Source organism: Globicephala melas, chromosome 8 (genome assembly GCF_963455315.2).
Source record: "Globicephala melas chromosome 8, mGloMel1.2, whole genome shotgun sequence".
NCBI lineage: Eukaryota > Metazoa > Chordata > Mammalia > Artiodactyla > Delphinidae > Globicephala > Globicephala melas.
In genome coordinates this window covers 45,781,873-45,805,162 of record NC_083321.1, presented here as the reverse complement: position 1 = coordinate 45,805,162, position 23,290 = coordinate 45,781,873, and the positions used below count along the sequence as shown (strand labels likewise).

At 38.3% G+C, this 23,290-nt stretch overlaps 1 protein-coding gene across 1 annotated transcript in view; it reads left to right on the top strand.

The window, feature by feature from the left end:
- Nucleotides 1-904: 904 nt before the first annotated feature.
- Nucleotides 905-23,290, top strand: part of IPO7 (importin 7) — a 46,867-nt gene continuing 24,481 nt past the window's right edge. Inside the window, exons 1-5 of the mRNA XM_030831342.3 lie at nucleotides 905-1,147; nucleotides 15,181-15,262; nucleotides 18,263-18,416; nucleotides 19,532-19,690; nucleotides 23,129-23,285. Of these exons, the coding sequence (XP_030687202.1) occupies nucleotides 1,064-1,147; nucleotides 15,181-15,262; nucleotides 18,263-18,416; nucleotides 19,532-19,690; nucleotides 23,129-23,285 (636 nt within the window). The 5' untranslated portion in view covers nucleotides 905-1,063. The remainder of the gene's footprint in view (nucleotides 1,148-15,180; nucleotides 15,263-18,262; nucleotides 18,417-19,531; nucleotides 19,691-23,128; nucleotides 23,286-23,290) is intronic.

The following is a 23,290-nucleotide window of genomic DNA, read 5'->3' as shown; positions in this document are numbered from 1 at the left end:
TACTGAAAATCTCACCATGCTAGAAAATCAGTTACTTTCATTTGCCAGCCTTGTTTCCCAGTTTTTGTCTATGTAACAAAGCTGTATCTATATATATTTTAGTGTTGTTACATTTGTAATTTTTGGTGACTGTGAAAAATTTAATAGACTGGATTCCTGTAATTTGCTTAACCATTCCCCTACGGTTCCACATTTCTTTCGAGAGGCAGAGTGATTCATTGGAGAGAATGAAAACTTTGAAAACAGAAACATCCTTGGTTTGAAATCCTAGGCAAACCTCTTACTAAGTGACCTTGGGCAAGTTAATTTAACCTTTCTGAAAATGTTTGCCTGTTTAAAGAAGGTGGATTTTAATAGGGATTATACTTTTATTCTGCATTTAGAGGCGATCTGTGCCAAAATTTGGATACTCAAAAAACAAACAAAAAAACCAAACAAACCAAAAACCCCATAATTTTAGTATTTGATTATAAATATGTAATGTGATAAACACCTTTTACACATAAAGGTCATTTAACCCTTTATGTTATTTCCTTAGGATAAAGTGTCATAAATGGGATTAGTTGGGTCATAGATTATAAACATTTTTATGGCATTTAGTAACACATCTCAAATTGCTTTTCAAAAGGCTTCCTTCAACTACACAGCTACTAGCATCACACATTGCATCAGCCTTACCTTATGGTTACCAAAGGTATATTATTATGTGGAATCTATGTGTAACTGATTGTTTTAATTTTCTTTCTGTGAAGTTTGAACATTTTTCTCTTTCTGAAGAACAGGTCTTGTCTTGTAGGAGCGACAGCTCAGGGCCACGTGGGCTGCGGACTGCCCAAGTGGACTACATCTCCCAAAGTGCTCCACGGGAGCGCCGACAGGAAGTGGCCGGAGCATCTCCCGCCTCCACGCCGAAGAGAAGAGGTTCTATCCGGGGCCTTGGCGCTTCTCTTTCCTTTCGCGCCGGTTGCCGCTGCGGAGCGCGGCGGGTCCATGTGCGCAGTGAGGGGCGCTATTCCTGGCCCAGTAGCACCCGAGCTCCGGGTTTGACTGCGTCCGCCCTGCGATGGACCCCAACACCATTATCGAGGCCCTGCGGGGCACCATGGACCCAGCCCTGCGTGAGGCCGCGGAGCGCCAGCTCAATGAAGTAAGGACGCTGGGCTGGCGGCGGCGACGGCGGGCGGGCGGGCGGGCGGACTGTGGCAGGCCGAGCCCTCCGGGCCTGGCCAGAGGCGGGGACGGCGTCGCTGAGGGGCCCAACTGGAGCCGTGGGGCGGGGACCTGACGGCGAGTGCCACGCCGGGGCCCTCAGGCTGCTGCGGCGGTGGTGGCGGCGGCGGCCAAGGCAGCCTTTGCGTTGGATCCTGAGCTGGGCCTCTGGCTGCGGTCGAGGCATGAGGAGCCGGCTAGGGCGAGGCGGGCGTGACGGGCTGGACACATGGCTGGCTCGGGTGGCCGGCCGCCCTCTGGCTCATTCCCAGCTCGTTCCTCGCGCCCAGGAGGGGGCGAAAGTCACCGGGAGGTTTTTCAGACGTTTCCGGTAGCAGTCCCGCTGGCGCCGGATTCTGAGGGGCTCCTGGGAATGCAGAGCTAGTCCCACTGGGGGCTGTGCCTGTCAGCTTGTCACTTCCCTGGGCTGATCGGTGACCTGCACAACTTTCTCCTCTCCGGCTGAGCTGCTAGGGACAGCTTTCAGAGGCGAGCCCCCGCTTCTTAGGCAGGGTGCGGGGAGTGCGGGATACCCATGGGAGTCTGATTCACTGCTCTTCTACTCTGTTAACGCCTCGGTCGGGGAGGCAGCGCGATTTAGTGCAAGGTGTCAGGTGAAGTGCACCCTTCTAGTTAGAGCTGTACCACTAATTTCTTGACTGACCTTGGGCAAGTCTCTTAACCTTTCGACGCTTAGTTTTCCCATTCATAAGATTAGGCCACAGGGTTTGCTGTGACAGTCAAGGGAGACGATGTAAGACAGAGTGCCTTGAAACGTGCCAAGCTCCATGTCAACTCTCTGAGCGTTGGTTTCTTTTTTACCCATATTTTTGGAGGAGACCACGCTTTGGAAAAGAGCCTTATTATGTGGGTATTTTATTGTACTTTTTTCAGTTTCATTCTTTGTTTCTAAATTTCTGTAACTTATATTTAGGGAGTATTTTAAAGGCTTCTTTAAAGGATCGCTGTCACTTCCTATGCCTTCCTATGAATTTGCCCAGCTTTAGTGACGTTTAGTGTACTTTTTTTTTTTTTTACATAAAGAGAAGTCCCTCGTTAAAATAGAAATTCAGTTAGTTTATGCTCTTCTTAGCTGGTGGGTAAATTATTTAAAAACATTATTTATATTGACTTCCAGGAGTACTGATAATTGAACATCTTCAGTGTACAATGCTATTTTAGAGATTCCTGGCCTCTAGGAACTTAAATTTTAAGACCGCCCACGGAATATAGACAAATTAAGTGTAAAATTATTTAAAAATGAAAAGTTAAATCTATTTTATATGTGAATAAGACCATTAGATCTTGCCAAAAATGATGCTGAAATTCTTAGGCTCGAAGACACCTTGGGAGGAGGATAGATTATTTTTGGATATAAAATAGTGAGTTGAAAGAAATTCCCACTTTGAACCATTACTAAACCATAGAGGGAGTTGTGGATTGCTTTTTATTTTGATTTGTTTTGTGATAGACACAGGTTAAGATGAACATTATTTTGTTGATGATGTGCTAACGCATATGTAAACCTAGACACACTAAAAGTTTAGTCATAGTGATTTCTACCATGACTTTGCCCTAAAAGCACATTATTTTGACTAAAATACTTGTGTGTAATTATTAATTTTAAAAATTGTTATTTGAAAGAATTGGTTCCCTTGTAGAAAAATTGGGTAAATGATACTTTCTGCAAATTAGAAATTCATTTATTCCTCAATCAGGTTATTGAATGTTCAGTTGTATGTACTAACATCTTGTGGTAGAGACCTGGGGTAAGTATTTCACAAGCTAGTTTTTAGAAGATAAATCAAAATAGTATTCAAAGCATTTATTACTTAACCCTTAAGCTGCTGTTAGGGTTTTAAAATACTCTGGAGTAGTGAACACTGCTTATCTTTTCTTTCAAAAAATTTGATATCTGGCCTGTATTTCTGTGATGGTTAAATGTTTACATTTTGCAAATTTCTTTGTCATTACACCTAGATTTTTTAGTAATTTTCCTAAGACAACTTTTCTATTAATTAGAATATTTATTCTCATTTCTAATCTTGATTCCATTTTAATGAAGTGCTTCCATTTGAATACTTTTTGCTTTGACTTTCTTGTGGCAGAACCTTGATTTAGGAAATAGATCCCAGATAAGTCTTGAAGAAGCTTTACTGTAGTAAGAAGGAGGAAGTTGCATTTTATTTTTGGCAAGCTCTTCTTGCTTTAGATAAAATAGGGTGAACCAATCAGTCCATCATGTCTCATTCAACTGAAGCTACATTTTGGTTCATTTAGCTAAAAGAAAAAGATCATTGCCATTTGAATAGATCTCTTCAGCTAAGTGAAGTAATCACTAACTCTATAAAAATTGTAAATGTTATCCAAGTATTAGAGTGCAGATGGTTTAAAAACAAAACGAAAAGTGCCTTTGTCTCAGCTATTGCACTTAACTGTTCCATCTGCTTGGAACCCCTTTTACTCAGTTGTCTCCCAGAAACTTCTATCACTGTTCAACTGTCTCCGTATCCCTAAGGAGTGGCCTGACTACCATGCTCCCTGTCTCCCTTCACTTGTTTATTTTTCTCTGTGTCACTTATTTATCATATGTATTTTACTTATTGTTTCCCCAGTATAATTTTTGAGTTTCATGAGGTCAGGAATTACTGTGTTTTGTTACTGCAATTCTTTGTTAATGGTAGGCTTTACTGACTTCCTGTTATAATAGAGAACAGTATAGGCTTTAGATGTCTTATACCACCTCCACTTCAAGGATTTTAAGGGTGCTTTTTTTCTTTTTTAATTTTATTTATTTATTTTGTTTATTTTTAGCTGCGTTGGGTCTTCGTTGCTGCGCTCGGGCTTTCTCTAGTTGCGGAGAACGGGAGCTGCTCTTCGTCATTGTGCACGGTCTTCTCATTGCGGTGGCTTCTCTTGCTGCAGAGCACGGGCTCTAGGCGTACGACCTTCAGTAGTTGTGGCTTGCGGGCTCTAGAGTGCAGGCTCAGTAGTTGTGGCACACAGGCTTAGTTGGTCCGCGGCATGTGGTATCTTCCCGGACCAGGGCTGGAACCCGTGTCCCCTGCATTGGCAGGCAGATTCTTAATCACTGTACCACCAGGGAAGTCCCTGTTTATATGTTTTTTATGTTACATATAGATAAAGTCCCATAAGACTGTTAAAGACCACAGTAAGGACACTCTTTTTGGCAGATATTTTCAAGATAAATCTGTTTTAGTATTCCCCACTTACTCTGTAGTGTGTTATGAATTTTGATTTTTTTTGAACCTCTGCTGTAATTTGGAACCCATTGTTCTCTCTCATGTCCCAATTTGAAATATGTTTGTATAACAAGCTTTGCCTCAAAGACTGAAGAAAACCATTTTCATTTTTTTTTTTTAAACTAAAGATTTCTGCACTAGCTGTGAGGTGTTAAAGTTACTTAACCTCTAACCATCATTTTCCTTATGTTAGTATGGTATGTCATTGTGTTGTGTGGGTTGAGTGAGATGATGAATGTAAAAATTTTAGGAAAGTGTTTGGCAACTACTAAGTTCTCTCCAGATTATTTGAATTACTGTTTAAGTGCCAATTGATTAACCAATCCGACATGCAATACATTTCATTTCCTACCTCAGTCTGCTAACTTTGTAGTTGTTCATCTCAGTGGCAGATGATCAGCACTGATGGAGAAAGAACACAAGTACATATTATTTGGACAGTGAGCTCACTAGTAGATAGCATTATTGCAGCATGAAAATTGGCACTCTTATAAACACAGTGCCTGCCACATTATAGGTTCTCTATAGTAAATGTTTGTTGAGTGCAAAGAGAAATAACTTGAATAATAGAATTTTTTTTGTTTTTCTTTTTAAATATATTTATTTATTTATTTTTGGCTGAGTTGGGTCTTTGTTGCTGCATGCAGGCTTTCTCTAGTTGCGGCGAGCACGGGCTACTTTTCGTTGCGGTCTGCAGGCTTCTCATTGCGGTGGCTTCTCTTGTTGCAGAGCACAGGCTCTAGGCACTCGGGCTTCAGTAGTTGTGGCACGTGGGCTCTAGAGCGCAGGCTCAGTAGTTGTGGCGCATGGGCTTAGTTGCTCCGCGACATGTGGTATCCTCCCGGACCAGGGCTTGAACCCGTGTCCCGTGCATTGGCAGGCGGATTCTTAACCACTGCGCCACCAGGGAAGCCCTTGAATAATGTTAAGAATGTTAAGAATACTCATCTTTGAATTGTTAAAGTAGGTTTGTGTTACAGACATCTGTCACTTCTCATTTAAATTCTATACTGTATATTCTAGTATATCTAGAAGTGCAATTTTTAAAAATTTGTTTAGCTAATCTAAAATATGTGCATTTGGTATTCATTCAACATTGTTTCTTATATTCCAGACTATTTGCTCTTGAATACAAAGACTGTCTTTTCCTATCTGTACGCGCGCGCGCGCGCACACACACACTCAGAAATACTTGTTTTTTTCATTTGTAAGATAAAGAAAATAATGTCTGGAGGGTTTTGGCAGATTATTATAACAGAGAACAATATCGCTGCTCTCTTCCTGCTTTAGCTGCCAGTGTTCTTCAGTGGAAGCCTTTCTATATGCAAACCTTTACTCATGCTGCTCACCCCTCCTGTTAACCTCTTACCTCCTTAAACTGAAATTTTTCCTAACCATAAATCTCATTTAAATCTCTTTTAAACCCTCAGTTCCTAAGCTTAATTGCTGTAAAATGCTTATGTAGGCAGAAATGCTGCTTTTTCACGTGCTTTATGTGAAAAAAAGTAAGAGGACATAGCTTTGATAAGTTTCTTGATATTTTGTTTATCTTTAAAATTCACGAACTACCTAAGTAACATCTGCTGTCTTCACAGATGGTTACTATTACAACCGAAAGTGATTATTTATAATTGGTTAATTTGATTTTATTTTATTAAAGGCTTATGAAATGTTTAATCAGTGAAAATCTTAGGTCTGGAAAAGTGCAAAATGACGGCACATTTATAGGACAATTTAGCAAGTCTAGAAATTCAGCAAATATTTATGAGGTTATGGTGTATGTTTTTGGAAGATAGAATAGTTTGTAGTCTGAGCAGGTTAACATTCTTTAATTAGGAATATCATGAAGTAGATCCTGTTCTGAATTTTGGAGAGGGAAAGTTCCTGGATTCTTGGATTGTTAGACAGGAAGTTATTCAGTGACAGAGCATGTTAAAGATCTGAAAGAAAGATAACACCATATTAATATTTGTAAGAAAACAATTTTCTTTTTCAGAAATAGATGCATGCATTATTTTACTTACTGTTTCTGTCAGTGGCATGTTAACGATGAGCTTGATTTAAAGTGGGTGCTTTTTTTTTTTTTTTTGGTTGCTAAGTAATTTATAATTAAGAAGTTTTTTAAAAACTCCTTAGTTGGAAAGCATTACCGCAATTTAATGAAAGGCAGGAGGACACAGTGAAGAGCCTCAGCCTGGTCCCGGTTTTACCACTACACTGCCTTAACCTCACTATGCCTCATATTTCATGTAGGTAAAATAGATACAGTAATTGCCTTTGTCAACTTCTCTAGTAAAGCAGAGGGTAGAAATTCCTTGGCTCTTGAAATTACCTGATTGTATTCATTTTATGTAAACTCTGATGTCATAGTGCCCTTAAGCGCCTCTCTTCCTTATAAATGATGTAAAGTACAGTAACTAATTGAAGGTCTGTTTGGTGGTGAGAATTAATAAAAAGTTACGTCTTAAAGTAAGCTTTAAAAGATATTGACATTAGGTGATTACATTGGAAAATGTGGGTCTAGAAGGGAAATTGATATTGGAGAAAGCATGACTACAGTCTGTCTGGTTCGAGGAGCTGGAAACACCAAGGAGAAAATGTCTAGTAGGCAATTGGGAATGTGGAACTGAAGTTTAGGAGAGAAAGCAGTAATGGAAAAGTGATTTTTCTTCTGCAGGTGAATTGAGAGGAAGGGAGTGTGATCCAGAGGTGTGGGGTGGCCTAGAGGGCTGCATACCCTTTGGGCCATGCCCATTTTGGGGACATTGAGAAACATAGGGAAAAGGAGATGGGAGAATTGTGCAGAAAAGCCAAAGGGCGCCAAGAAAAGGAATTTCAAGTAAGAAGATTGGTAGGTTTAGTTTCCTTGTTCCATAAATAAATTTCATAAATTTTCTACCAGTGAACATGAATTCCTTTTGTAATAAGTAAAAAAGCTGTTAGAAAAAGAAAGCGTTGTTGATATTTCTAAATGAGGGAAGTTAAAGCAAAATGAGTTTGGTGGGGGCAGGGGAGGGGAGCTTTAAAAATATTGGCAACCTTGGAGAAAATTTCTGATTACAGGGTTAGTGAGTGAAATGCTAGTAAGGGGGTAGGAATAAGTTTGTAGGTTAAAAAGGTAGTAGGGTCAGGGGAAATTTGTTTATGTGATATGTATGTCTTTCATTTTTTTTTTCTTTTGTAGTTTGACTTATTTTGGGGAGTAAGGGGAGCTACCTGTGGAGTAGAAGTTTTTCAGGCCTATTATTACCTGTTGTAATAATAATTTTCTACTTGTAATTTTTTTTTTTCTTTTATGGTACGCGGGCCTCTCACTGTTGTGGCCTCTCCCGTTGCGGAGCACAGGCTCCAGACGCACAGGCTCAGTGGCCATGGCTCATGGGCCCAGCCGCTCCGCGGCATGTGGGATCATCCCGGACCGGGGCACGAACCCGCGTCCCCTGCATCGACAGGCGGCCTCTCAACCACTGCGCCACCAGTGAAGCCCTTGTAATGTTTTAATAGTCATCTATCCTAGAATTATATTCTTCATACTGCTTCAGGACCTTATTCTTCCTGCAGCATAGATCTGATCATGTAAAAACTTGCAAAAAAAGTGCACACTTAATGGATCTTGATGTGGTCACAATATACCTATTCATTTTTTAAAGAATAATTTTTATAGATTTATTTATTTTTATTTTTTGCTGCATTGGGTCTCTGTTGCTGCTCGCAGGCTTTCTTTAGTTGTGGCGAGCAGGGGCTACTCTTTGTTGCGGCGCGCGGGCTTTTCATTGCGGTGGCTTCTCTTGTTGCAGAGCACGGGCTCTAGGCACACGGGCTTCAGTAGTTGAGGCTCACAGGCTCAGTAGTTGTGGCTCATGGGCTCTAGAGCACAGGCTCAGTATTTGTGGTGCACGGGCTTAGTTTCTCCGTGACATGTGGATCTTCCCAGACCAGGGCTAGAACCCGTGTCCCCTGCATTGGCAAGCGGATTCTTAAGCACTGCGCCACCAGGGAAGTCTCTACCTATTCATTTTTGTCTTCCACTGTTTTCTTTCATTTTTCTAGTAATCTCTTTAACATAACCCATACTTCTTTTCCTTTTAAAAATCTTTTCTCTCCATCTCTGTGGGTTTAAATCCTTTAGGGTCTAACTAAAATACTTACCTGTCAGTCTAATTAGAATTAATTTCCCAACCTACTTTAGAGTGGTGATCTTTTATCTCTGTCGTATCTGGCATGTTGTAAGTACTAGTAAGTGGAGTGGAGTTAAAGGAGATGGAGATGGAGTTGGGGCTATTGAAGAATTTTGATGAGGTGGGTTAAGGATGAACGTTGAATTATTTGGCATGATGACAGATCATGAGAAGGTAAGAAGTTGTCTGGAAAGGTAGTTTTGTGTTATGGTGAGCAGCTTTTAAACCTGAGTATTAGCAGTTCTAGCTCTACTTAATGATATATAATGACCCATTTGTTGCTTAATTTCTCCTGGTTCTCTGACTGCTAGAAGCCAGATACTTTGACTAATAAAAGATTTATTGTAGCATCTTCTCAAGCCTAATCAGTGTTTGCCAAACTTTGTGATAAAAATTGATGCTAGTGATATTTTTACTTAAATTTATTTTTTATAGTGTAAAACATGAAGACCTTTAAATTTATGATAGTTAATAAATATAGTAATAGTTAACATGTGATAGGAATTCTTCTAAATATGTGATAGTTTGCTATATCCAAGAATGCCAGAAAGTTGTTAGAGATTACCCAATGCTTGAAAGAGTTTTTTCCTAACTTGTATAGTTAGTGTATATCTTTATTTGTCCTGTGTTTTATAATTGTACAGATCCATGGGGGTTTTTTCCCATTTTTAAACTTTATTGGGGTATAATTTACATATCGTAAACTTTACCTGTTTTAAGTGGAATCAGTGATTTTTGGTAGATAATACTATTACCACAATCCAGTTTTGGAACATTTCCATTATTCCAGTAAGATGCCTCTTTGCAGTTTGTATTTAATCCCCATCCCAGTCTTAAGTGATTACGAACCCACTTTCTGTCTCAATTTTCTTGAGAACCTGATTTTTAATATTTAGTACTAATTTAAGTCCATTTGTTACCTTCTTAGGGAGAATACAAGGCTACCTGCACTAGGGATTTCAGCTGGATGAGACCAGTAGATAGATGTCCCAGGTTGAGATTGCTTGTGCTATTCCTGCTGACAGAAATATCCTTTCTTTCTTACCATTAATCTAGCTCTGTTGTCTGAAAGTAACTTTTTTTTTTTTTTTGGTCAGTTGTAGTTTTTGGATTTATGCTGGTTTGTTTATGAAGGCATTCAAAGTGACCTAAAATAATAGGGTAATAAACTAAGTGCTTGTTTTCAGTGTTTAGTTTTGTTGATTTTTTAAAATAAATTTATTGATTTTAGCCACTTTAGTATCCAGTTCAGTGATTTTTAGTGTATTCACAGTTATGCATCCATCACTACAAACTTTAGAACATTTTTATCACCCCTAAAGGAAACCCCATACCATTAAGTAGTTACTCTTAATTCCGCCCTACACCTCCAGTCCTAGGCTACATTTTTTTTTTTTTTTGCGGTACGCGGGCCTCTCCCGTTGCCGTGGCTCACGGGCCCAGCCGCTCCGCGGCATGTGGGATGTTCCCGGACCGGGGCACGAACCCGTGTCCCCGCATCGGCAGGCGGACTCTCAACCACTGCGCTACCAGGGAAGCCCTCTAGGCTACTTTTTGCTCATAGATTTGCCTGTTCTGGACATTTGATATATATGAAACCATACCATCTGTAGTCTTTTGTGACTGGCTTCTTTCACGCAGCATAATGTTTTTAAGGTTGACACATGTTGTACCAAGTGTCAGTACTTCATTCCTTTTATTACTGAATAACGTTACATGAATGTATGGATATGCCACATTTTGCTTATCCATTCATCAGTTGATGGACATCTGGGTTGTTTCTACTTTTTTATGAATAATGCTGTGAATGTTCAAGTAAAAGTAGTGTTGTTGGCTTTTTCTTTTAATTGAGGGTTAATTTACATATAACACAGAGCTCAAAAATATGTACAGCTCAGTCAGCTTTTACCTAGGTACCACCATCTAGATTAAGATAGGTAGGTAGGTAGGAAGATAGATAAGATAGATAAAACATTTCCATTGGCCTAGAATTTTCTCTTCAGACTCGTCTTCAGGTTATCATTTTTCTGACTTCTGTTAACTATAACTTGGATTTGCCTGTCGTTAAACTTCACATTAATAGAATCACATAGTATGTGATACAGTCTGGCTTCTTTCTCAACATATTTTTGAGATCTGTATTATTGCTTGATTCTGTAGGTTGGTTTTTTTTTTTAATTTATTGTATAGTATTTCATTGTATGAATTGTACCACAGTTTGTTTATACATTCACTTGTTAATGGACAGGTATTATTGTGAACATAAGCACTTATTTCTCTTGGATATGTAAGGGGGAAATTGCTAGGTTGTAAGATAGGTGCATGTCAGATACTGCCGGTTTTCCAAAATGGTTGTACCGTTTTATACGTCTACCAGCACTGTGTTCCATTTTTTCCCCCATCTTGACCAGTGCTTTGGTGTATTGCATATATTGTTTTGTGGTAGGATTGTCTTGTCCACTTGTACTAATTCTTTGTGTTTGTGTGTGTGTGTTTCCACACTGCGCGGCTTGTGGGATCTCAGTTCCCCGACCAGGGATTGAATTCGGGCCATGGTAGTGAAAGCTCGGAATCCTAACCACCAGGCCACCACGGAGCTCCCCATTTGTTATGTCTTGATATTTGCCAAAATACTTTCCGTGTTTATTCCTTAGAGCTATCCTGTGAAGTAGATTTTGTTATACTGACTTGGTAATTAAGAGTTAGATTTGCTGAATCAAACTTGCTCAAGAGTTAAAAATGTAGGAAGTGACATCACTTATGCTTATAACTGTCTGATTCTAGCAGTTCATTCCAGGAGTTCACAATTTGATGCGGGAGACAAGATACCTACTGTAATTTTTTTTTTTTTTTGCGGTACGCGGGCCTCTCACTGTTGTGGCCTCTCCCGTTGCGGAGCACAGGCTCCGGACGCACAGGCTCAGCGGCCATGCCTCACGGGCCCAGCTGCTCCGCGGCATGTGGGATCTTCCTGGACCAGGGCACGAACCTGTGTCCCCTGCATCAGTAGGCGGACTCTCAACCACTGCGCCACCAGGGAAGCCCCCTACTTTAATATTAATGGCCTAAAAAGTGACATAGTAGTGGTCTTTGTGGGCTCATCGGTCTAAAAATATAAATACGCTTTTTCACTCTGCACAGCCCCTAGGTGATCAGAACTGCTTCCAAAGCCCCTTTTTTTGTTGATTCATTGTTATTCTTTCAATAAATTTGTTGAGTATTTTGAATGTCAAACATATGAGGAACTGGGTATACAGTAAAGTCCTTATTCTCAGTGGAGCTTAAAGTCTAATAGGAGAGGCAGACATAAAACCAGCTACAAATATAATAATTACAAATATGTAATAAGTATTATGAAGTAAAAATACCTTGGAGCTTATGAGAGTAATAGGGAGCCCTGCTTAGCCCTAGTGTGATCAGTGAGGAAATGCTTCTCTAAGGAAATGTTTAAACTGAGACCCAAAGAATGTGAAGCTGTGGACCAGTTAACTCTGGTGGAGCACTGGAGAGAAGTGTTGTAGGTAGAAAGTCACAGCATGTACAAAGACTGCAATGGGGTAATGTGTATTGTTGAAAGGACCTAAAGAAGGCTGCTAAGGTGGGGCAGTGGGGGGTGAAAAGGTTTCTTTATTATTTATTTATTTATGGCTGCCTTGGGTCTTCCTTGTTGTGCGAGGGCTTCTCATTGCATTGGCTTCTCTTGTTGTGGAGCACGGGCTCTAGGCGTGCGGGCTTCAGTAGTTGTGTCTCGCGGGCTCTGTAGCACAGGCTCAGTAGTTGTGGTGCATGGGCTTAGTTGCTCCATGGCATGTGGGATCTTCCTGAACCCGGGCTCGAACCCGTGTCCCCTGCATTGGCAGGTGGATTCTTAACCACTGCACCACCAGGGAAGGCCCGAGAAGGTTTCTTTAAATGAGGCTGAAGATATAGACAGGAGCAAGATAACACAGGGCCTTTTAGACTTTAGGAGATAGAGTAGAAAATTGTTAAAAGGTTTGGTTAAAGGGGATTAGTTTACAATTTTAAAGATTATTGGCTGCTAAATAGAGAATGGTTGGGGGGGCAGATGGCTACATCAAGAGAGATGATAGTCACTTGGACTATGTTGGTGATAATGGGAATGGAGAAAGTGGACATAATAATTATACAAGCATTTTGTATGTAGAATTGATAGGGCCTGATATATTGTATTGGGGTAAAAAAGAGGGAAGTATTAAAGATGACGTTCAGTTTTCAGACATGAATAACTGTGAGGATGGTGATGACAAGGGTTGGGAGAGGTGGTACAAGGAAGTAGAGTCACAGCTTTTAGGGGAAAAAAATGATTTGAACATAGTAAGTCTGAGAATCCTATGAGACAATGAAGGTAGGGATGTTAAATAGGTCTGTTAGAGTGTCCTGGACTGGAAATGACATATTTGATTTATAGATAGTATTTAAAGACAGGAGTTGGATGAAATCAGCTAGGGAGCAGAAAAGATGGCCTGTGACTGAGTTCTTGCACCACGTTCTAGCATTTGTACATAGAATGAGAAGCAAGCAAAGGAGCCTGAGAAGATACCAGGAAGAGTGGTGTATGAACTATGTAGGTGGAAGGGTGTTTCATGAAAGTGATAATAGTTAACTGTGTTCAGATCTATTTGGAGTACGGGAAAGGGTAAATTCCTCCCTTTCATCTAACTGCTCCTGTCCAGGTGTTAAATTTAAGCATTACTTCTGGGTTAGGAGGTTCTACTTTTGATTCTTCCATAGTGTTTTCTGTTTCTTCCATTATACTTTATGGCAGTTACCTGTTTGTCTTGTTTTCCTTCACTGTTAAGTTTCCATGAGGTCATGGAGACTCATTGTCTCGTTCAACCTTGTATTTTCAGCTCCTAGCATAGTGTTTTGCACCAAGAACACCTAAATAAATAATTTTTGGAGTGACTGAACGAGCAAAGTATCACTCTGGGTCTAATGTGAAAGACATTTTTTTATATCCAAAGGGAAATTTTTCTGTTTCTAAGAATGTGTTTGTAGAATGCATGAGAGTAGCATTGACATATATACACTACCAAATGTAAAATGGATGGCTAGTGGGAAGCTGCTGAGTAGCACAGGGAGATCAACTCAATGCTTTGTGATGACCTAGAGGGATGGGATAGGGAGGGTGGGAGGGAGGCTTAAGAGGGATGAGGGTATATGGGGATATGTATACATATAGCTGATTCACTTTGTTGTACAACAGAAACTAATACAACATTGTAAAGCATTTATACTCCAATAAAGATATGAAAAAAAAAGTCTGTAAGGAAGAAACTAAAATAAAAATCACTAGTGTCCATGTGAACACATGCAGAAAAATACTAAAACTTGGGCTGGAAGGAGGAGATAACATTATAGGAAATGGTTATATTGGGGGAGAGGGAATGAGAACACATATGAGAAGAGATTTCAGTTCTTTATTAATAAATCAAAATCAAATATGGCAAATTTAGGAATTATTAAATAACTTTTATACTGTTAATGAAAGTAACCCAGGATCATAGCATAAAATTTGGATAATAGAAAATAACATATACAATAGTTCCTCTATAATCTTACCATCCCAGATACAACTTATTAGCATTTTTGGTGTATTTCCTTGTTTTCTGTATATGTTGCATTGTATATTCATGTAAATATATTTGCTAAATTATCGTATAGTTTGTATCCTACTTTTATTTTATGTTCAAAGCTCTTCATTTAAATTTCCTATTGAAATATGCATATATAAAAGTGATCGTGAGAATACAGTTGATTAGTTTTCACAAACTGGACACACTTTTATAAAACAGACGTGTTAAGAAATAAAACGTCGGGCTTCCCTGGTGGCGCAGTGGTTAAGAATCTGCCTGCCAACACAGGGGACATGGTGAGTTCAAGCCCTGGTCTGGGAAGATCCCACATGCCTCGGAGCAACTAAGCTTGTGCGCCACATCTACTGAGCCTATGCTCTAGAGCCCGTGCTCTGCAACAAGAGAAGCCACTGCAATGAGAAGCCCACGCACTGCAACGCAGAGTAGCCCCTGCTTGCCACAACTAGAGAAAGCCCACGCGCAGCAACAAAGACCCAACGCAGCCCCCTCCCCCAAAAATAATAATTAAATGAATAAATGATTTTTTTAAAAAAGAAAGAAACGTTATTAGCACCTTGGAAACCGCCCCTCAGGCTGTTAATTTTTACTTGTTTAATTTTTGTCTAGCCACTTCATAGAATGTCTCTGGAGAAATTATTACTGAATTGAGGAAATAGGTATCACAAAAGACACTGTTTTTGAGCTGCTGCCACCAGTGTAGATCAGAAGTGCAATGGTACACAGGCAAATGCAAACATAACAAAAGTTTTAGGAGTTAGGTTACTGAATTTTTTGAGTTCCTTATATGTGAGTGATAGGAAATAAGGCTGGAATCAACTTGTGGAGGAGAGCCTTTTGTGCCAGCCAAGCAGTGAAATAGAGTACTGAGAATATTTATTTGCAGAAATTTAAAATGTATTTTTTTATTTGTAGGCACACAAGTCTCTGAATTTTGTTTCAACACTGCTTCAGATTACTATGTCGGAACAACTGGATTTACCTGTGAGACAGGCAGGCAAGTTTCCTGAATTATTTTCTTGGATATATGTAAATAATATCATTTCAAAGGTTCATAGTTGAGTAGCAGAAGTATCCTGGGAAGGCCCTTCAGTGATTTTCTTCACTGAAAATTGGTTTGCTCCGTTGTGTTTACTACAAACTGCCACAAGTGCCTTGATATCTGGTGACAGAGTTTAAAGGAATGTGATATTTCACTGAATTAAAAAAGAAGCTGGAAGGAGAAATTGATGGGGTTTATTGAAAGAGTCTCCATATTCCCTGTTTTCTTCCATGATGGATGATTCTAAGATACAAACCTCCAGCTGTTTGCTTTTACTATTTTATTTTAACCATTTAAAAGGTACTGTTTGTTAGTTCCAGTTTCAACAAAATATTGAGTAATTCCCTCAGTATCAGAGTCTATGAAAATGTGGCATACTGCTCCTGATATCATCTGTTAGTCTGCAGAATAATGGAATTGACCTCTTTAATGCTTGTTGTTTAATTTATTTGCAGATGTATTTCTTACAGGAAATATAAAGTGCCAATAACCTTACTAGTCTAGAAAAACCAGTTATATTCTGGGGTTATTTCTTGCTGTTCTTTTTCCCTACACCAGTTTTATTAAAAGAATTTTTTTTGCTTACGATATTTAATGTATAGTAAGCACATTCCTTTTCTCTACATAGTGTTTATCTTAAAAGTTATGTTTTAATGGCTAAATAATTTACAATAATGTGCCATATGCAGTGAACCATTTCTCAGTTGTTGGAATTTAATCTCAGGTCTGTTTGATTAACAATTGTATTCCCAGTGCCTAAGGTATTGCCTGACACACTGCAGGTACTCAGTAAATGAATGAATCAATGTAAGTTGTTTATGATTTTTTTAAATTGGTATATAAGTAGCACAAAAATGGGACATTTTTTGTGCCTATAAAATACAGTAATTTTGCTGAACCCTGGTCAGCAGTAAATCTTTAAAAAAATTTTCTGGTTAAATAGGAAAAGGTCGCTTTGTTTGTTTTAACTGTCAGTTCTTTTTTACTAATGAAGTTAACATTTTCCCATTTAGTTATTTTTTTAGATAAGAATCTTTGCCTTTAAATCTCAAAATTTTACTAAGATGTTGAAAGCATTTGGCATTTAGGAGGGACCTTAACACATTAGAAACTTGATTATGTGTATTAGCAAAATTAAATTCTAGAAAGTTGTTTATTAGTATGTACAAAACCAGAAGCAACCAAACTATGAAATTGGTCCTAATTTTCAAAATATAATCATTACTTTAAAATTTATTACATCCTTGTAATAATTGAATGATATTTTATAGTACATGGTATATGGTGGTTTTATCTGCTAGACTTTGAAAGATGCATTCATTCTGTCTTTGTAGTAGAACTCAAGCATTCTGGATGGAGTAGACTGTGAATCACGAGGTTCTTTCAGTGCAGTTCTCACCTGTTTATGTGTTTTGTTCAAGCAAACACTTTTAAAAATACTGAATCAAAAGTGTACAAATAAGTATATATATTTACTTCCTTTGTGCATTTTGTTGGAAAGAAATACTCAGAGGCTATATCTGGAAGACATAGGGGCTATATCAAGTCTTAATTTTTATCTTTGTTCTGTTTTGGAACTAAAGAATAAAATAGTATTAATCTGAAATATGTCAGTCCCACATGCTGAATCAGTGTTCTTGACTGTAGATGTAGGTTATCTTAAAGCTTTTGTTGAAGGATATTTTAATATGTAGTTGTAATCTTTTTTGAAATGCTGTAAGATGGGGTATTATTTTAATTTCCAAGATAAACCAAAGTAGAATATAAAAATCATATTTGTATCAGTTATCCTTGTTTGAATAGGTACAAGACTCCAGGTAAGTGTTAATTACTAATCAGAGAAGAATCAGTGTTTTGCAGAATTTAGAAATTAATTTTGAATAATTTCCCTTTCCTATACATTCTGTACATTTGTGTTCGAGGATTCTCTTTCTCTCTCATTTGGGTGGAGGGGTCAGGATAAAAAGCATTATTACCAAGCTAGTTCAGTTAGAGTTAACTAGCAATATGCAGGCTAGCAGTATGATAACTGACAGAAGGAGCTAGCAATGTGCAAGGTGGCAGTATGATAACTGACAGAAGGTAGTAGTCTGTAATTTTTGAACATAGCGAATTCTCCCATAAAATAACACGAATTTGAATTGGTATGATTGTGGTGTATGATTGAAATACTTAAATTTATTGACTGAGAATCTTTATATACTGTAATTTTTCTATGATTAAAAATAACAACCTGTGTGTGTGTTAGTCACTTTGAGCTGCTCTAACAGAATACCATAGACTGGATGGCTTATAAACAACAAATTTATTTATCACAGTTCTGGAGGCTGAGAAGTCCAGAATTAAGGCACTGGCAGATTTGGTCTCTGAGGACCTACTTTCTGGTTCATAGACCCTCGCATGGTAGAAGAGGAAGAAGCTCTCTAGGGTCTCTTATAAGGGCATTAATCCCATTCGTGAGGGCAGAGCCCTCATTAGCTGATCACCCTACTAAAGCCCTCATCCCCTCATCACATTGGGGGTTAGGGTTTCTGGTTAGGGGGTTAGGGTTATACATTCAGTCTGTATAACAGAGTTATTAATTATAGAAACTTGGTATATGGATGTGGTTTTGTTTTTAGAGGCTTCATTTAGAAAGCGGATTTGGTAAAACAGCTTTCCTACAGAAAACAGGGATGAAAAGTGTTGTGTATAAATGTGTTGTAAAAACAATTTTGTTTGTAGTTTGCAGAGTTCTCTTAGACTGTATGTTTAATAATAATTTTGTGAGTGATTACTGTAGCTGAGCATTAAACTTGTGTTTTATCAACTTTTAAAATTATAGAGTATAGTACTTTGATTTTAAAAGGTTAGCTTTCCTAGCAATGTTTGGTCTGACAGAAATAAATTGAGGTGTAGACACAGGGATATTTACAGTGCTTTCACTTTCTTTTGTCAAATTGATCTATATTTTAGGTGTTATCTATTTGAAAAATATGATAACACAGTATTGGCCTGATCGGGAAACGGCACCAGGGGATATATCCCCTTATACTATTCCAGAAGAAGATCGACATTGTATTCGAGAAAATATTGTAGAAGCCATTATCCACTCTCCTGAGCTCATCAGGTATGTATATGTTTTAAACTTAACCTTTGTTGCAGATATATAATTTGCGGGCTTTGGAGGGATGCAGAAGAGGGGATCTTTTCAGAACATAAAAATCTGTCATTTTTTGTGGCACAAAACTTAACAAATGCAGTTACAGGGGAATTCTTTTTTGTTTTATTTTCTTGCTACAGTTTATATATATTAAAAACCAAAACTTCATGTAAAACTTGTGAAACATACTATGATCAGATGAAAGAGGGTATAGAAAGTTATAGAATACTGTCATATACTTTATATTGTATAGTCTTGATATTTGAAAGCTTGTTGTGTATGATTTTGTAGAATTTTTTTTTAACATCTTTATTGGAGTATAATTGCTTTACAGTGGTGTGTTAGTTTCTGCTTTATGACAAAATCAATCAGCTATATGTATACATATATCCCCATATCTCCTCCCTCTTGCGTCTCCCTCCCACCCTCCCTATCCCACCCCTCTAGGTGGTCAGAAAGCACCAAGCTGATCTCTCTGTGCTATGCGGCTGCTTCCCAGTAGCTTACATTTGGTAGTATATATAAGTCCATGCCACTCTCTCACTTTGTCCCAGCTTACCCTTCCCTCTCCCAGTGTCCTCAAGTCCATTCTCTATATCTGCGTCTTTGTTCCTGTCCTGACCCTTGATTTTGTAGATTTTTTTTTTTTGCGATACGCGGGCCTCTCACTGTGTGGCCTCTCCCATTGCGGAGCACAGGCTCCGGACGCACAGGCTCAGCAGCCATGGCTCACGGGCCCAGCCGCTCTGCGGCATGTGGGATCTTCCCAGACTGGGGCACGAACCCGTGTCCCCTGCATCAGCAGGTGGACTCTCAACCACTGCACCACCAGGGAAGCCCGATTTTGTAGAATTTTTAATGAGAATAGTTGATATTCTAAATGAAACCTGTCAGTTGATGATGGGGATGAAAAATAAAAATAAAATCACTTGCATTTGTAACATTGTTGGGTTTCTTTTGAGTCAGTAGTAACAGTTTTTGCTTAGTGACTTATTTTTGTCTAAACAGCCTTTTTCTTTATATGAGTTAACAAAACTTGAGGTAGCATTTCTTCCTCCTTATTGTTTATTTTTGACTTTTAGGGTACAGCTTACTACATGCATTCATCATATCATTAAGCATGATTATCCGAGTCGCTGGACTGCCATTGTGGACAAAATTGGCTTTTACCTTCAGTCTGATAACAGTGCATGTTGGCTAGGAATTCTTCTTTGCCTCTATCAGCTTGTGAAAAATTATGAGTAAGTATCTCTCTCAATTCCTGTAGAGTTTTGAGAAGTAGAAAAGGCTTGGGAAATTTAAGCTAATTGGTTTGAACATCTTGAAATTTCATTTGGTATATATACTAAAGTTAGTGAATTACATGTTGATTTTAATTGTGTCTTCCTTTTGAAATAGCATTCTTGTTTTAATTCTGCAGTCTCTTCTGTTGATTCAACTAGGAAACTCCTTGTGCCCTTTTTTCTTAATCATGATCTGTTTCCCTGTTCAAAACCCAAGTTATCCCTAACTTCTCAATATAGGCTCCTCAATTTGTGGTGATAAAAGGCCTAAAGATAAGGTTTTAAGATGTGAAGGGGGTCAAAGTACATTGATCATTAGAGCTCTTTATTCTGCCTTTCTTTGAATTTTTATCTTAATTTGGGTTCTTGTGAAGTTTCAAGAACCTACCTCTAATTTTTTAAGAAGAATATGTTGGAATTTCATATGATCATTTTTAATCATTGTGTTTGAGGGATTCATAGTCATCTGCTTCAGTGTTGGCATACTTGAGCAAATTATAGTTCATGTAAGTAATTGGTATCAGTAAGAAAGATTTAGGGATCATTTTAGACCTGGGCTTAAGGATCAGAAAAAAATCTAACCTTGGAAGTTGAGGTATAGCACTAAAAGTAGTAAGCCAAATGTTGCAGAGATTTTCTTTTAAGTGTGTGGTGAAAGTAATGAAATTGGTAGGCACTTGAAAGTTTTGATATTAGCAAATTATGAGGAAGGAACACTTACACCATGATGGTGGCTTTATTTCCAGCCCTAACAGCTACACAGATGCCATTGTGAGCCCTCTAATTCTGGGACTTGTAGTTAGCCTCCAATACCCTTTTTGGGTCCCAACTCAAAGTAGCTGATGAACTGCTGCTTTTGTTCTGAGCAGGAGAGAAATAAACCATTTACAGCATTGGTACTGGTGTTTTCTTGTGTTCCCACCAGCTACCCATCTTCCTGCTAAGGAATGTTCCAGCTGTTGCTCCAACCTCTGTCAGAGTGCCAGTTGTAGTTCTGGTAAGTGAGTGACTAAACTGAGAGAGAATAACAGTAATAAGCTGTCATTGTCATGGAGGAGGTTTGTCTCTCCTGTCCTTAATCTTAGCAGGAGAGAGTATGACAGGGATTTTTAAAATGGGAGACATAGGCTGCTACAGTGTTGGAATTACAGTTCATTTTCAGCTAGTGTTCGATTGTGGAGCACAGCGTGTTCACAAGGGATCTGTGTGGACTGAAGCAGTTCTAAGAAAATTCATGGAGAAATTGGAAGTTGTGATGGCCTTCAGGAGCATAGATCCTCAGGAAATGCTTGTCAGGTGAAGGAGCATAGAAGGAACATTTGAAGAGGAATGCATCTCACACCACATGGAATAGTATGAGCAAAGAAAGAAAGGTACAGAGGTGGAAATGTGACACTATCTTTAGTGGGTAGTGAGGAGACCTCTAAATGGTATGGATAACTTCTGTTGAAATCGGGGATCATTTTGTCTTCTTTTTTTTTTTTGGTGGTAGAGGGGGATCATTTTGAATTGGTAAATTGGGACTGTGTTAAAAGAGGGTTTTGAATGCCATGATGGGGGATTTGTATGTGATCTTTTACATGATGAACCGTTGACTTTTTTTTAACAGAACAGTGATGGGCTAGTATTTGAGGATTCCTGTGAGTATGGTTCACCAGTTTGACACACTGCAGCCTTGTGGTAGTAGACTTTTATTGGTGGGAGGAGGTGAGCTCCACATCCTACTCCTCCACCATCTTGATCACTCCCTAGGCTTTTATTAGTGTCACATTTTCACGCTTTCAGGAACTTTCAGGTCGTATGAAATAATATTTGTTTCCTTGCGTAAATTACTTTCATACCCATTAGTTTGGATATGGTACCACCCAACTTCCAGTCTACTACTCAGTGTAGAGAAGGAGGTAGGAGAGAATAATATCTAACATGGAATGGGTATTCAAGCCCTCTTAATGTGGGTGATCACCTGGGTTGGATAATGGAGAGAGGTGCATAATATAATATAGTCCTCACCTTTATTGTTAAAAGATAATATTGTCAGTAATTAATATAGTTTGTCTAATCAGATTGGAGAGTGCAAATGGCTTCCTTTTGTAAATTGTTATTGCTTTATTGACTCAAAGAAATGTACAGGTAACCTTTTAAAGTGTATGCTAAGTGTAATTTCTCAGCACATTAAATAATATTTAGAAGTCTGTCAGTTAATTGTTTAATAATCTCAGTCATTATTAGCGTGACCATTTCTCTTGGTGTTTTTTATTCTTGGCAATTTACTTTGCTTCTCATTTCTCCCAGTAGGAAAAAACAATCCAGTCTTTTAAGAGTGTCTACCTTTTAAAACTGTGCTAAGATACTCCATTCTTAGATACATTTTCTCCCCTCAAAAAGGCTACCGGTAGATAAAACTGGAGTCTGGTAGGGAAAATCAATTATTTAAAAATTAAAAAAAAAAAAGCCAACAGACTTTTTAACAATACTGTTAAAATGCTAAGGAATCTATATGGGGGAATGTCTCAATTAGCTATTCTTCACTCGTATCCTTGGAGCAAAATGTGATTCAGAATTTAGGATTTTTCAGATTTTAGGAAGGTAACAAGGTTCACATAATACACTCCTATGTACCAGTACCCTGGGATCAAACATATTATTATTATATCTGATATAAAATATGTGAATATTCACTCTAGATGGGATAAATAGAGATCATAAATAGCCTGTTGAGGTCAGGTTTTGTTGCCAAAAGGTTACCAAAGAACTTCTGATTTATAGTGCTTTTAGAAATAGAATATTTTCTGCTTTATAGATGCCACTTCTGCCTTAATGCACTTTGTATGTAAATTACTTAAGGATGGTTATATGTAATCAATTTTATATTGATAAGCTGCTAATGTTTAAAAGCCAAATTGTTGTAGCTCCTCAATTGTATCAGTATTCACAGTTACAGATGGCATAGTGAGGTGGTTAAAGGGCAGATCCTGAATCTGCTGAGGTTCATACCTAGATGTCTGTACTGGGAAAGATACTTAAATTCTCTGTCCCTCAGTTTCCTCAACTATAGAAGTGAGAATACTAATGGGGCCTTGAAGATTATTTACCTCATAATAAATGCTCAGTAAATTTTAGATACTATTATTTGAGGTTTTTTTCAAGTTGCTTTTTGCCTGTGGTTTGATTCCATAGTAGGTTCTTCTTCTTTCTAGGAATATAAAATTGCTTAGAAAGTATTTGCTTATATTTGTATGAACAGACAAGTAGTTTAAATTTATATTTCATTATATAAGATATAAATATATATAATAGATATGTATATATATATTTATCTACCTACCTATCTATCTATATGTATATATATAATTGTGAATAAATTCTCACAGAATTAGTTTGTATTCCTACCCAAAGGTATAAGAAACCAGAGGAACGGAGTCCATTGGTAGCAGCAATGCAACATTTCCTGCCAGTTCTAAAGGACCGTTTTATCCAGCTTCTTTCTGATCAGTCTGATCAATCTGTCCTCATCCAGAAACAGATTTTCAAGATCTTCTATGCTCTTGTTCAGGTAAT